At 48.2% G+C, this 15909-nt stretch overlaps 1 protein-coding gene across 2 annotated transcripts; it reads left to right on the top strand.

Annotated features, from left to right (window-relative positions):
• The first annotated feature begins 234 nt into the window (after positions 1-234).
• On the top strand, positions 235-15406 carry EIF3L (eukaryotic translation initiation factor 3 subunit L). 2 transcript variants are annotated; one of them, XM_038381342.2, is made up of 13 exons: positions 235-501; positions 777-816; positions 1712-1922; positions 2566-2645; positions 3716-3777; positions 5880-5949; positions 6842-6915; positions 7980-8151; positions 8959-9113; positions 10274-10444; positions 11686-12183; positions 14091-14171; positions 15162-15406. In XM_038381342.2, the coding sequence occupies exons 1-13, from the start codon at positions 469-471 to the stop codon at positions 15198-15200; spliced, it is 1686 nt and encodes a 561-aa protein (XP_038237270.1). In that variant the 5' UTR covers positions 235-468; the 3' UTR covers positions 15201-15406. The 2 variants fall into 2 exon arrangements, with proteins under 2 accessions (XP_038237270.1, XP_038237279.1); XM_038381351.2 differs by lacking the exons at positions 235-501; positions 777-816; positions 2566-2645 and having other exon boundaries at positions 1844-1922.
• The last annotated feature ends 503 nt before the right edge of the window (positions 15407-15909 follow it).

Below are 15909 nucleotides of genomic sequence, written 5' to 3' on the forward strand. Positions count from 1 at the left end.
GGAACGGGGGGAAGCCCCGGGGAAGGAAATGAATGACAGGCCAGTGCTTCATCCGACTCTCCAGGCAGCAGCCAATGAGACAAAGCCTGAGGATGACAGATCGGTATTTCACCCAATGAAAGATCTAGGCCGTCCAAACCCGCCGTCAATCCGAGAAGGGGCGCTGCCGGAGGAGTAAATAAGGCTTTATTTGGGTTTGGAAAGAGCAACGGGGGGGGGGAGGGGCGACCCCCACCTGCCTCGTCACCCCCAGCTACTCCCCCGGCCGCCCCGTCAGAACCCCGCCCCCGAGGCTCAGGCGGAACGCTCTCTGGCCACGCCCTAAGCCCGCCCCCTCCCGAGCGCTGCCTAAGCGCCGCCCCGCCTCTTCCGGGTCTCTGCGGAAAGCGGCCGCGTGCCTTTTTCCTGCCGTGCCGCCGTCACCGCCGCGTGCCGACCCCCCCCCCCCCCCCCCCGGCCGCTCGCGCCATGGCCTACCCGGCCGAGGACTACGACACCGAGGTACCCGGCCAGCCGCGGCTCCAGGGAGCCCGCGTGGCAGCGCGGAGAGGCCGGGCGGGGGGGGCGCCTGACTCACGGCCAGAATCTGGCTGAGGGGCTCGGGGAAGGGCTTGCCCCCCCCCCCCGGGGCGGGGCGGGAAAGGGCCTGGCTTCCCCTCCTGACCCGGGCCCGCGGGGGGAGGCCCGGGCCCGCCCGGGGGGGGGGAAAGAGGGTCCGTTGTGGGTCTGAGCTCCCCGTGGTGACGCCCCCCTTCTCTGTCTCGTTCGCCCCGCAGGACACCTACACGTACCAGGGTGACTATGACATGCACACAGGTGAGTCCTGCTGCCCGGCCGAGCCAGGGTGCCCGCGCATTGCCCTGCCCCTGCCCTCGCAGGGGGGTGCCCTAGTTCCTCCCCCCCCCCGCCGCCCCTCCACGCACCAGGAGTCCCTTACCGCCCGCGTGACCCTGAGCTAGAACTGGCACATGGGGGACATTCATGTGACTCTCCAACGGGGTGGCGGGGGCAATCTCATCCCTGACCACTCTACCCTCCCCTTAGTGGTTTCCCTGCACTTTTCTGTGTGAGTAGTTGGTCAGAGACATGGCATGGCTCTAAGTCAGTGGCTCTCAACCTTTCCAGACTATCTCTCCCCCTTTCAGGAGTCTGATTTGTCTCGCGTTCCCCCCAGTTGGACCTCATGTAAAAACTACTTGCCTACAAAATCAGACTAAACATACAGAAGCGTCACAGCATATTATTGCTGAAAAATTGCTCACTGTCTTGTTTTTACCATACAAATATAAAATAATCAATTGGAATATAAATATTGTACTTGCATTTCAGCGTATAGTATATGCAGCAGTATAATCAAGTCATTGTATGAAATTTTAGTTTGTACTGACTTTGGTAGTGCTTTTTATGTAGCCTGTTGTAAAATTAGGCAAATATCTAGATGAGTTGTTGTACCTCCTGGAAGACCCCTGGTTGAGAACCACTGCTGTAAGAGGTGGGAATTCCCAGGGAAGGACTCTGACCAAGCAAGACACTTCCTGAAATGTTACTCAACTCTATTTTGCTGTCTTGGTATTGGAGGTGTCTTCATCTCAACTTGTGGCCAGCTGGTTTGGATCCCAGATACAGCCTGGTTGTGCTGTCTCTGGGCATCTCTAGGAGCAGAACGATGCTCCTAAATCATGTGCTGCATCACTGCTCTTTTCTTCCACAGGAGACCCCAAACAGGATCTAGCCTATGAACGCCAATATGAGCAACAGACCTACCAGGTGATCCCTGAAGTGATCAAAAACTTCATCCAGTATTTTCATAAAACTGTTTCGGATCTGATTGACCAGAAAGTGTATGAGCTTCAGGCTAGCCGTGTCTCCAGTGATGTCATTGATCAGAAGGTGTATGAGATCCAAGATATCTATGAAAACAGGTACAAAGCTATCCCTCCTAAGGTGGAAATTGCTGTTGTAACTGGTCCTGTGGGGTTTTGTTGTTGTTTTTTTATTAAAGGGCGCTCCAGTCAGTTGCTTTGATCCAAATTTGGACTTTATTTAAAATGTGGACTGGGGGTAGATTTGGATGTCTGAGAAGGAAGAGATCCTTTCACTTCTAGAAAACTGGTTTGTCTCAAACCCAGGTTAGTAGTGATTGAAATTCATATCAAATAAGTCTCAATCCAGTTTCTAATGTGCATATCACAAAAAAGTACCCTCATTGGTGCTTACTAGCTCACTTGCTGATAACATCAACACGTGCCAAGGGTCAAAGAGGCCATGGAGTGCCTAACTTTTCTAGAGATTGTCCCTCCAGCTTATGACTAAGTCACACTGGCACAGGTGGTGTGTGAGACAAGCTTGCATTACTTCTCTGTGTTCAAGATAAAAGAGAACTTCAGTTTCCAGATCTGTTGAACTGGTCTCTCTCATGTATAATAGACTCCTTTAGAAACCTGTGTGTGGAAATAGCTTTGATCTAACAAGGCATGTCTTCAGGATTGGAAATCTTTAACTCCATCCCTCTTTCACTGATGAATGGTTTAATTTGTAATCCCCTCTGCATGCGTTTTTTCACAGCTGGACCAAACTGACTGAAAGGTTCTTTAAGAATACCCCCTGGCCAGAGGCAGAGGCAATTGCACCACAGGTTGGAAATGGTAGGTATTTTGTTTTTTTGGAGGAAAGAGAAGCAAACTGCTTTACTTTGGAAAGAGACCAGCTGATGTCTCTGTCCTGTTCCTTCCTGTTACACATCTACCCATTAGTTGTAACTGACCCCTTTGGCACTCTGAGAGCAGACAGGCCAAGAACTGAAAGAGATCTGAAGATCAAACTTTCTCCCCTAGGAGTAGTCCTTCTGGCTATCTGAGCAAGAATTGTATGGGAGGAGTGCAGTCTGATCCTTCTGGTCAGGCAGACACTGGATTTTGTCCAGCACTTTTTCCATTTTTCTCCTTCCCCACTCTGTGGCTGAGAATCCACTCAGTTCAGAAGCAAGCTTTCTAAGCATCATATTGAGAAGTGGAATTGCTATAAATGTGGTAAAATGTCAAGGGAGCTGTAAGTATCTCCTATGCAAAGAAAGCAATCTCATTTTTTTCTGTTGATGCCGCCCCTGCTGATTTGGCAGCTGGGCTCCCAATACATCTTCACATTGTGCCCTGGCACAGATGCTGTCTTTGCTGCTTCTGTCTGTTTTCTCTCCCCTTCTGTCTCTTCTTTTTTCCTCTTATTTTGTTCTTTGTCCCCTTCCCTCCCGACACACCAGATTTTATTTTTCCTCAAGATGAAGGTTGGCTGTTGCTGGTGTTTGGTAGGGCTGAGACATGTGCTTTGGAGCTGAATTCTGTGGTGAGAGCTTCCCAATCTGAACGCTGTTCCTGTGGCCCCTGTTTCAGGAACTGCCAAAGAAGAATGATGGCAAAGTGGGCTTCAAAGAATTGTCCGCTGCTTTATCCACAATGGCACATCTATCATTGGCAATGGGAGTGGATCCAAAGCCATGCAGCTTTCCCTATGCTCTCTGCTCCTTTCCTCTGTCCAGTGTTCCCAAGGTTGGGAAACAAGTTCTTAAATGTTTTCCCTACTCAAACGCCATGGGGGGCCCTCTTGATCCCCTTTCCCTTATTGCAGCAGGGATAAGACTCCCAGTGTACCTGAAACGTCTGGCTATGTTGACCACTTGGCAAAATGTCTTGCTAATGTCTAGTTCGGCCATCTCTTCCAGATGCTGTCTTCCTGATTCTGTACAAGGAGCTCTACTACAGACACATCTACGCCAAAGTCAGTGTGAGTATTTGCCTATGTGGTCCTGCTAATTACATTCAGGCTTCCCTATGGCTGTTCTGTAAAACTTGCCCTTTCCTCCCTCTGGACCACATTGTCTGTGATTCAGATAACTCCTGCAGAACAAATCTGTTCACGCTTCTGATGTGCTGCCATGAGGTCCTGATTGGATCTTGAGAAACTTGCACAGGCTTATGGTTGGTAATGCCTCGTTTGAGTTCTGACATTTTAACACTTGATCTTCCATCCACTGCCAAGGCTCGTAATCTGACTCTATTTCTTGCTAGTGATTACTAGCACAAAGTCCATAATAATTTCTTCACATAAGAAGGCAAGGTCTTTGAGAAGTCTATGGTATAAATTAGGTAATGCCTCCTTGGGGCAGGGGCAGTGGCAGTCTTTTTGTTCTGTTTGTGCAGCACCTAGCACATTGAGGCCCTGGCCATGACTGGGGCTTCTAGGTGCTATGGTCATACAAATAAAAAATAACTACAAATGCCATTTGATTATTGTGGTGGGTGAATTAAGGAAAGAAGAGACAACAGAAAACAATTGGAATCTCTCCTTGACAGAGCTGTAATTCCAAGAGAAGCATAACTTGTTTTGTGGCTTTTTATTTAACTTTTATAGTGGTCAGATGGGTGTAGGAAGCAGTGGAGTGGAGACTGGTGGTGGAGTGCTAGAGTGAAAATGAGACTGATGTGCAAGAATTTGCAGCCTACCAGCACAGAGAGGTGTAGTGTGAAAAAGGGTTCTGAATCCCTTGTGGAGAGGGAAGATTGGGCAGAGTAAATGGTTCAAGGAGTGGAAACAGGAGGAAGGAGAGAGCTGAGACATAGGCAGGAATGAAGCTAATTAGAGACTTGAAAGGGAGGATGAGAAACTTGAAATGAATGCCAGAATAGGAAGATGTTCAGTTTATGGTTCAGAGGGTGTGGAAGAGGGAGAAGATCTAGCTGCACTGTTTGAGTAGATTTAGGGAGGGGAGAAGCAGGGAGATTAGGAAAGATGTTGCATTAGCGTGAGATGTGATCCAGGGATTTACTAGTAGGAATAGATTGGGCAGGGGAGTAGATTTTACAGGTGTTGTAGCACAGTGATTCTCAAACTGGCCTGTGGAGTTCTTAAAAATGAAATACTGAGGGATTGGGGTGTCGGGAAGGGGGTGCTTCCCTGACACGCTTGCTCATTTTATAAAGTGGTCAATAATGAAACACTTGAACTACTGTGAAGAGGAAGAATTGACAGGATTTGTCAGAGCCTGCATGTGAAGGAAGGAGGACAGAGAGCTCTTTAAGATAATCTGAAGATCTTGAGTCTGGGTTGGGGTGGCCAACTTGTGGCTCTGGAGCCACATGCAACTCTTCAGAAGTTAATATGCAGCTCCTTGTGTAGGCACCGACTCTGGGGCTGGAGCTACAGGCATCAGCTTTCCAATGTGTGGTCACTGCTCAACCCCTGGATCTGTCACAGGCCCTCCCCTGTGCCTGCAGTGCTCTCGCTCCTCTCTTTCCCCCCCCCCCCCTCGCCCCTCCCGAGCCTTGTGCATGCCATGAAACAGCTGATTGGGAGGTGTGGGGAGGGAGGGGTAAGCGCTGATCAGTGGGGCTGCTGATGAGTGGGGGGGGAGCTAATGGGGGGGGCAGCTGCTGATATATCACTGTGGCTCTTTGGCAATGTACATTGGTAAATTCTGGCTCCTTCTCAGGCTCAGGTTGGCCCCCCCGGTCTGTGTGGTGATAGGAGGAAAGGGGAGAAGTTCGATTTGTGAGATGTTTAGTTTGGGAAAGCAGCAGGACCTCTGGAAGAAGTTCATTGCACATGGACAGTCGGACTGATTCTACTTTATAACAATAGTGTGCACTCATGGTCGTGGTGGGGGGGTGTATGATGATGATGATGATTGGCCTGGTTGATTATAAAGACTTTGGCAGCTCTATTGTCAGTGAAAGAGTGTCAGCTACTCTAGAGTGTGGCTGCACAAAAGGCATGATGATAGCCCTGAACCTGTTCCTGCCACGCTTGAGAGGCCCTCCGCAGTTAGCAGATAACTGAAGCTAAGAAGACTATACTGACTTCCCCACTCTCTTCCCTATTCATTACAGGGTGGCCCCTCTCTGGAGCAGAGATTTGAGTCTTATTACAACTACTGCAATCTCTTCAACTACATTCTGAGTGAGTCACTATGATCCACTTACTGGTGTGTGAATTTCTGGGTGGGGCGGGGGGGAGAACAGAAGCATGCTTGTTTATGAATTATAGAGGAAAGAATCCCATGGTCTTACCCAAGGAAAGAAATTGTTGAATTGATAGCCCTTCACATTCATCCATCTGAAAACACACCAATTCCAAATCCCTCCACTAATCTGAACTGCTCTGAGCAAAAGGAGAGAATCAGCCTTCTTTAGGTCTGCAAATGGTAGGTGAGCTATTGGAGGTGTCTTCTCCTTTTGCACTGGGGTGGGGGTGGGGGAGTGAGTGGAGATTTGAGCAAATGGGGAGAGAGAGATGTTTCTGTACCTTTTCAGGTTGGAGACCCATTATTCGAAGTCACACATTTTTGTGATCCCCTTGCACTTATTATTCTATAGTAAATGTATCAATAACGATGCTATGCCTGTTTATCCAATTGTGGTTAGAGAGGCTGATAGCGACCTTGAAGGGGAATAGTCAGGTGGGAGGAAAGGGGGGAGTGAGATTTTCTTTGATTTAGATTGTATTAAGTTTTCAGTGCCTCAAACCCCCTGATTGTCCCGTCTCCCTTGTGGGGGTCAGAACCCACCAGTTGAGAAGTACTGCTGTAGAGTATTTAGTAATTAGACTTGAAAAGCTGGTCTTTTAAATCAAGAAGCCCTTGCTGTGTTTTCCTCAAATGAGGAGGCAGTGGATGCAACCAGAGCTATTGCATCATCTCTCTGTTGGGGACCTCGCTCAATGGGCAAATTCTGCTCTGTCTCCACCCTTGAAGGGGAAGGTTACAGTGATGCCTATATTTTCCCCTACAGCTTCATGTCATTGTCATCCTACCCCTTGATTGTGGGTGATAGCTTGTGTTTTTCTCCTACAGATGCTGATGGCCCTGCTCCTCTGGAACTACCCAACCAGTGGCTGTGGGATATCATTGATGAATTCATCTACCAGGTACATGGCCTGTTGCTGGGGCTTCTGGTAGCATAGGTGCTTGAGGCTGTTCAGTTCTCCATCATTACCCCTTCCATCCCATGTGATTCCTGTAGCTGACATCTCCCCATATGGAGAGTATCCAAGGGAGTACTCGGATTTGAGGTCCATAGGAAGTAAAGACGTTAACCTTTTCTCAAATTATAACAATTCCTTCATGTTATTGGAGGATATTTGGGGAACTGTGGCATTTTACCCATATTTCCATTTCAAGTTCCTGCATCCTGGCCTGTTTCTGTAAAGTGCATCTTCCCTGTCCCCAACTCTCCCACATCTAAATGATGGGAAGCTGCCTGGCTAAAATCATCTAGAGATGCAAATAACTTATTAGAATGTTTGTCCACCCTAGCTGACCAGTGCAGGATTGTTTTCTATATATTGTATTTTTTCCATCTTCAAATTTCTCATTTGATGGTGCCTGTACCGCTTCTATTTGGAATAATCTCCAAGTCCAAACATACAGAGCATATAACTAGTCCACAGTCTGAAATCTTGCTGTCGGGAAACATTTCCTGATACCAGCTGAAATATCCCTTATTTTCCCCTTCCATCAGTCCACCCTCCCAGACCTTAAATTACTTTTCTCTTTTGAATTCCCTTCTGTTTGATGTCTTGGTGTGAAGATGTCTGGCACTGATCACACTATTCTAGGTGTTATCTTGTCAAGTGCATATGGAGATGGACTGTCATCTCCTTGCTGTGTGATACGATGCCTCTGTGTGCATGTGAGCCACTTCCTTGCTGCCACTTCAGTCATGTCTAATTGTCAGTCCTTCACCCACCCCTTGGGTCCTTGGTGATGCTGCTTTGTAGATTTTCCCTCATGCTGAGTATCTGCGTCACATTAGTCCTGCCCTAGGTGCGTTACGTTTGTATAATTTGTCCTCTTTACCTGCCAAGTAATAACTCTGATAAAGTTGCTGTTGGGACCTGTGGCTTCCTGTACTTCAGCCATATGATAGAACTATAGAGCTGGTGTTTAGATGAGCATTTCTGTGCTAGCTTCTTATCTGCTTGTCCCATAGTTCCAGTCGTTCAGCCAGTACCGCTGCAAAACAGCCAAGAAGTCTGAAGAAGAAATTGATTTCCTTCGGTCAAACCCCAAGATTTGGAATGTCCACAGTGTCCTCAATGTGCTGCACTCCCTGGTGGACAAGTCCAACATCAACCGTCAGCTAGAGGTCTACACCAGTGGAGGTGAGGGGTCAGGGTTCCTAAGTATGCTGTCCTGGCCAAGAGGAGCGATCAAAGGGAAAGGGAGATTAGAAATGGGATGTAAAGTCTTTCTCCTTGAAGTTACTGGTTCTAGTCTGGGGTGGAAGTGACTGGGGACTGTTCAACGAAATGAGCTGAGGTGTCTCAATTGTATTTACCAAAAACCCAATCCATTACAAGTGACAGTAATTGGCCCCCTTGTTGGCAGCCTCAGCTTGGAGGCCTATGATTGAGTGGGCCTGAGATATAACTCCCTTCTCGTCCAAATGCATGTGATAGGTTGGTGTATGCTTATACTGCTGTTTTCTGTGCTGAGGAGAGAAGGCTTCAAACTCCAACGCTGTCGGTCCTGCACTTCTCACCTGCACCCAAACTCACTTTAAAAATAGGTAAAAGCAGGCAATGAGTAGTTGCTGTCGGGGCTTTTCAAGTTGAGCTGTCTGTGCCCCAAGTAAAGCTCTGAGAATGCAGATCTACCATTAGAGTGCTGTTCTTTGCTGCATGGATGAGATTGCAACGTTTTAAAGATTGGGACAAATCCTTGTTTAATGCCCTTTGACTTTCTATTGGTTTAATTGGCAGTTGAACTAAAGCCTTAATTCTGGCAAGTGTTACCATGGGAAGGGATAATTATTTGAGGTTGATTGGGAAACGGTTTGGGAGGAGTGCTGAAGGCTGGATCTCCTGACTTACCCACCCCTCTGATGTCCAGGGGGCCGAGGTAGTTGAGTTGTGGGGGGAGAGTCCATTTTCCCCCTGTAGGAAGCGTCACACTTTCTCTCTTTCCAGGTGATCCTGAGAGCGTGGCTGGAGAGTACGGTCGTCACTCCCTCTATAAAATGTTGGGCTACTTCAGTCTTGTGGGGCTACTGCGCCTCCATTCACTGCTGGGGGATTACTACCAAGCCATCAAGGTTCTGGAGAACATTGAGCTCAACAAGAAGGTAATAAGCCACAGCTCTTAAATGCTCCCTTCTGGGTTTAAAGTGCCTTTATTTGAAAGGGCAGCAAATGCTATCTAAAGGTGTGGGGCCCCTGATCATCACAATGAACTGCCCAACTATGGAGCTATTCATTCCTGCTCTGAATATCAGGTGGGGGTGTCAACTTCCACCCTCACATGGGGCTGTAATCACAGTATAATGTAACACTTAATGCAAATCCTACATACATAGCTGATCCGATTGCTGTTGTGGCTCTTCTAGCATGTATACATGTTCCTGGGGGTGTGCTTTCTGGGGTACTGGGTGCGATTCCATGCTGAGGGGAATGTTGATTGAAGCATCATATGCTAGAGTGATGTTGCTGTGCTAGTTAGCTGGGCTAAATAGTGTCCTTTAACAGTATGGCACCCTGGTCCTATCTCGGTTAGCTGGTGCTTCCCTTATCCCCAGCCCTGCTGGTACCAACCATTCTATCCCACATATCTAATGCTTATTCTAGGACCATGCACCCCCTGTGATAATTGTGATTGATGCAGTCTAGCTGCTCCATCAGAGTGGTCACTGGACTGGTCTGGAGCTCTGCATGTTATCCATCTGTGTGCTTGTACTGCGGGTGTGGAATGGGCTACTTAAACAGCTTTCTGTGGTGGGACTGCAAACACCCTGCAATGTATGGAATTCTATCTACTGATCCCGAGGCCTTTTACTGGTGGGAAGGCATGGGATGTGTTTAGTGTGAGACGCAGGTAAAACTAGCATGTATGGGATGAAATGAAGATAAATTTTAGGCTGAATACTGGGATGGGGGAGAGAATACCCAACAGTGGTGTCTGTTAGCCTGTAATAATCTGTCATGGGAAGGAGAGAACTTTTAAACACTAGCCTGGACAAGAAGAGATGAACATAGTGTTGGCAACCATCCTCCATTGCCAGGGAGATGGAAATGATCCGTTAGATCATCCAGTCTGTCTTCTATGATAGCTTTCTCACTTCCCTGTACAGGAAACACAGAGGGCAGCAGGTCAACCCTCTCCTTTCTCTGTGGTAGGACTGGTTTGGAGACTGATGGAGATGGGCTCCCTGAAGGAAAGAGGTGCTAAAGGTTGTTGTGGGAGATGTCTTTTCTAACTTTACATGTTTGTGTCTCTCTCCCTCTCCAGAGCATGTATTCCCGGGTGCCAGAGTGCCAGGTCACCACCTATTACTATGTGGGCTTTGCATACCTTATGATGCGGCGTTACCAGGATGCCATCCGTGTCTTTGCCAACATTCTCCTTTACATCCAGAGGACAAAGAGCATGTTCCAGAGGACTACCTACAAGTATGAAATGGTAAGGGAGCGAGGGCAGTGCACTATCCTTCTCTTAAAACCTTTCTGCTGCCATTGATACTGTTGATAACTTCCTCCATAACCTTCTGTCTGCCCTTGGCTTGTGTGCTAATGTTCTCTCAGCATCTCCTTGGGTGAGTCATTATCCTTCCCAGTCCCACAGGGTTTGAACCATGGTCCCTCCTTGTCCCTCTACATCCTATTTCTGGGCAACTGTATCCACTTACATATTTTCAGTGCCATCTTCTTGCTGACAGTTCATTAGTCTGTGTCTCCATTCCATGACCTCTGTCTCTCCATCCAATCTTGCATTTCAGCCTGTCTCAGTTCTTGGATGTCTCACTGACTGTTAGAACCAAGCACCTCACTTTCATCTTAATTTCTTCTCTCCTGTTCTTTCACTGTTGACAACACCAGGTTCTGTGTCCTGATGGATCATTTGACTCCTCCCTCTCGCTCCTCACATGTCCAGATACTGCTGTTTCTGATTCCATGACACTTCAAAGATTTGGCTTTTCCTTTGTAGCCAAACAGCTAACCCTGTCCTCCCCACAGTTTGACTAACCTTTCAGCTACTGCAATCACCTCCTTGCCTGGCCTCTGTGATGCACGCATCCCCCACCATGTGCATTCAGAATGTGACTGCTAAAATCGTCGTCCTTGTGTATTGATCTAAACTTGGCCCCCAACTCTCTTCCACCCACCATCAGTTTTTAAATATGTCCTCCCCTTCAAGGCCCTTTACAACTCTGCCTACGTTTCTGTATCTGATCTTGCCTTTTATCACATCATTCCTGCACCCTCTGCTTTGCTACTGGTGCCAGGCTTGCTGTCCTAGTTATCTGCTTCTTCCATGACATCTCCAAGGTGCCCTTTCTCCTGCTACACCTCAATTCTGATCTGCCAAGCCAATACCAACTCCTCCTTCAAGCCCCCTCCTTTAGACTCTGCTTTTCCACAGTGCATACAACAACTAAGTGAATGGTAGGTATTGAAAGGGAGATCTTTGTACTACCAATAGATGCATGTGTCTAAACTGATTAACCAGGCGAGCATTAGCAGCATTTCTGTAACTCATGCCTTCCCCTCCTATTTACCCCACGCTCACCACATGGTGTCCCAAATTATAAACGCTTTGGGGAAAGGGCATGTCTCTGTACTGTGTGGCACCGAGCTCTCTCCTGGGCACCTGTAAAATAACATTGGAGGGATGGCTTCTAATGACTGTCTTCTCTATCTCAGATTAACAAGCAGAACGAGCAGATGCACGCCCTTCTGGCCATTGCTCTCACCATGTACCCCATGCGAATAGATGAGAGCATCCACCTGCAGCTGAGGGAAAAATATGGGGACAAGATGCTGCGTATGCAGAAGGGTGACCCACAGGTGTATGAGGAGCTCTTCAGCTATGCCTGCCCCAAATTCCTCTCCCCTGTGGTCCCCAACTATGACAATGTGCATCCCAACTACCACAAGGAGCCCTTCCTGCAGCAGCTGAAGGTATTTGCAGATGAGGTGCAGCAGCAGGCCCAGCTGTCCACCATCCGCAGCTTCCTGAAGCTCTACACTACTATGCCTGTGGCCAAGCTGGCTGGCTTCTTGGACCTCACGGAGCAGGAGTTTCGCATCCAGCTGCTGGTCTTCAAACACAAGATGAAGAACCTGGTCTGGACCAGCGGCATCTCAGCCCTGGATGGGGAGTTCCAGTCAGCCTCCGAGGTTGACTTCTACATTGACAAGGTCAGTCTCTCTCCTTCCCTCTGCCTCAGGCGTGAAAAACCATGATCAGAAATTCATCTCAATCTCTGGGGTACATGCCTTCTCTCCTCATTTCATATTCTTAATTGGGAGCTCATCCCCAGATGTGGTTCAAAGTGCTGTTGTGAAGCCAGAATCCTGCTGTTGAACAGCATCATTAATGGAGAAGTGGTAGTGCCAGGAGCATGTCTGGGCAGGCTCTTTACCAAGCTTTAGGCCTGTGCCACTAGAAATGCATCAGACCTATTGGCCTGAGTAAACAGGCCCCAAATTCTCTGTCCCAAACTGGGGAGTCTTCTCCATGTCGCTGATCCTGGGCAGGAAATGTTTCAATAATAGCTCAAGACTTCAATTTAAATGCAGTGTCTAGAATTGTCAGCTTTCAGCACCTCCCCGCCCATCTCATTTTCCCACCATGTGGGAGTCTTGCTTGGCCACGCTGCTGCTAAAGCCTTTAGTGCTAAAGCCGTTAGCACTGCCCACCCTCAGCTCTTAGCTAGTGCCTGCTCTGCTGGAAATCTATACCCAAAGAAACATCAGACTCCAGCCTGTCCCAGAAGGTCAAGGCCAGTAGGTGCGCACAGGGAGGAGAAAAGAGTCCTTCCTGCTTAGTGAGGACCTCCAGGTACATTGCCACTTGGCTCTTCAGAGAAGGTCTCTCTTCTCTCCCCCTTCTTCCCCCCCCCCCCCCCCCCCGAATCATGTCAGGGAGCCTGGTGGATAGAAAGGATTGCCGCTTCTAGCCTCTTGGACCTTGAGGTAGTCTTTCTGCAAGGCCTGGTTCTTGCTTTGCCTGCCCCACCCACCCAAACCAAGTGGAACTGCCATTGACTCCCTAGCGTTGCAGAAGCATTAGCAGAAGCCCTGCTCCTTTGCTGCTGCGAGAGGGAGGCAGAGAGTGAACCAGACCTTGCAGGGGAAAGCTACCCTGAAAGGCGCAAGAGCTGGGATGGGGAGCCTCTGCCATCAAATTGGTCAATCAGGGCTGAATGGAGACAAGGCCACAGGAAGTTAAAACATTGTGGACTTGGATTCCATTTGCAAGAGTAAACAAGAGCCTACCCCAAAAGAAAAATTTAGAGTGCTGTGGCTTAATTCTGGGCTCTATCTGTTGACTAGTGCAGCTGAGGGGTGTCTCTGACACTGATCATAGAATCATAGAATATCAGGGTTGGAAGGGACCCCAGAAGGTCATCTAGTCCAACCCCCTGCTCAAAGCAGGACCAAGTCCCAGTTAAATCATCCCAGCCAGGGCTTTGTCAAGCCTGACCTTAAAAACCTCTAAGGAAGGAGATTCTACACCTCCCTAGGTAACGCATTCCAGTGTTTCACCACCCTCTTAGTGAAAAAGTTTTTCCTAATATCCAATCTAAACCTCCCCCATTGCAACTTGAGACCATTACTCCTCGTTCTGTCATCTGCTACCATTGAGAACAGTCTAGAGCCATCCTCTTTGAAACCCCCTTTCAGGTAGTTGAAAGCAGCTATCAAATCCCCCCTCATTCTTCTCTTCTGCAGACTAAACAATCCCAGCTCCCTCAGCCTCTCCTCATAAGTCATGTGCTCTAGACCCCTAATCATTTTTGTTGCCCTTCGTTGTACTCTTTCCAATTTATCCACATCCTTCCTGTAGTGTGGGGCCCAAAACTGGACACAGTACTCCAGATGAGGCCTCACCAGTGTCGAATAGAGGGGAACGATCACGTCCCTCGATCTGCTCGCTATGCCCCTACTTATACATCCCAAAATGCCATTGGCCTTCTTGGCAACAAGGGCACACTGCTGACTCATGATCTCAGGCCTCAGTGGGTCCTTTCCCCCAGTAAGGCTGCTGTATACCCAAGAATTAACTCTGCTCCTTTCCTGATTGCTCCATGTTCTCTTGGCAGGACATGATCCATATTGCAGACACAAAGGTTGCTCGGCGCTATGGGGACTTCTTCATCCGCCAGATCCACAAATTTGAGGAGGTGAGCTCTGGGTAACCAGGGCAGAGGACTCTGCATAATCCCTGATGGGGAGTCTGGGGAAGGTCTAGGACTAGTGGGAGAGATGTCTGTTTGTTTGAGTACAGGTGCTTCTGTGATACCAGATCAAACAGCTGGAATGTTTCCATTCAGTGACTCACCAAAGCCATCGGGAAGGATTGCAGGAACCCCCCTTTGAACCTAACAAAGCCTGTATTCTAAATAGCCAGCTGGTGATCTTTGGGGGAAGGATGTGCTTCTCTGTTGTGGCCCAGCATAACCACTGTCCTGGTTGCAAAATGGGAGCAGGGAGGGATTAGGTTAACACATTTAGTTGTGCCAGCAGGGAGGGTAGGGTTAATCTGCTCTGTCTGGTGAAGACAACTTTAAGCTATTCCCTGGGGTATCTACCTGTGATGTGTTCTCCTCCCCCATCCTGATATGTTTTGCTGCCACCTTGTGGGGGCTCATTTGTCTGTAGATGAGTCTAAAGGATTTCCATTAGTAACATCAGTGGGAATTCCTTACAGCCACCATCCTATCTAGGGCAGTTGGGACCCTTCTGAAGGCCTTGGGACCCTGCTCCAGCAGCTTTATAGGATGCCCCTGCCCTTTCTTGCTGCTGGATGCTCAGCAAGGAGGAACACACTGTCTCTGCCCCATTCTTCCAGCGGGGGCCACTGCAGGACCAATCGTATCCAAGTGCTCACTGCAGAGAGAATGTAAATTGCCTGTAATAGAAGCAAGTGACCCCATTCCTTGCCCTATCATTTACTGAAAACACTTATACCCTCTTGTCCTAGATCTCCCCAGTTGTGGGGTGGGGAGGTTTTTACTATTTTTTTTCTCCTTACTGTGGAATACGCTTACTACTGCCTCAGGGCATTTGCACAGTTGAGTGTGGGAGTGTTTGGGAAGGTGCGCTTGAGAGCCCCAGCAGTGAGGGTTTTCCTGAACTCCCCTCTCTGTAACAGGCTGCTTCTTTTCTTCCAGCTGAATCGAACTCTGAAGAAGATGGGCCAGAGACCCTGAAACATCTGCTCATGCAGTCACCAGGCTGACCAGCTATGTGGAGGGGGAGGGAAAATTATTTTATCTGCTGTGGGAGAGGGGAGTTAAGGATTGTTGCATTTCTGGAATCTCCTGTGGCACTGACATTTCTTACTTTGCTAAGCAGGTCGCTCAATCATACCACCAAACAAAGGACTGAGATCATCTAATAAACAATTTAAAATCTCGCCTTTGTTTTCAGTACCAGATATAATTTCTTTTTGGGAGAAGATGGTTGCATTCTGGGGGCAGTTGCTACCAGTGTGCTCTCTTTTTCAGTCTCTCTGAGTAACAAGGATGGGGAACAGACCCCTTTCTCACTTTCTAAAACTCTATGGACACTGTGAACCCAGAAGACTGTTGGGTTGATTGACAGGCAGGGAGAATGCTAGCTGTCACACAGTCGGGGGCTGGAGGAGGTTACAAACCAAATTGGTAATCCATTCTTTCATCTATTCCCCTCTTGAATTTAAACTGAGCTGCCAATGACTTTGTTAAAAAGTTGATCTTTTTTTTGCTGCTTTGAGGTAAAAAGGCCTGACAGCTGGTTGAGGGTTTTTAAAGGAAGGGGATTCTGCTTATTTTTACCTCAGAAATATCAGGAATGTTAAATCTGCTCTTCTGACCAGATCTGGTTTTGCTGGAGACTCAGCTGGTGGTCTTGCAGACTGTGTGGTGTGAGCTCTCAAAC

Source organism: Dermochelys coriacea, chromosome 1 (assembly GCF_009764565.3).
Source record: "Dermochelys coriacea isolate rDerCor1 chromosome 1, rDerCor1.pri.v4, whole genome shotgun sequence".
Taxonomy (NCBI): domain Eukaryota; kingdom Metazoa; phylum Chordata; order Testudines; family Dermochelyidae; genus Dermochelys; species Dermochelys coriacea.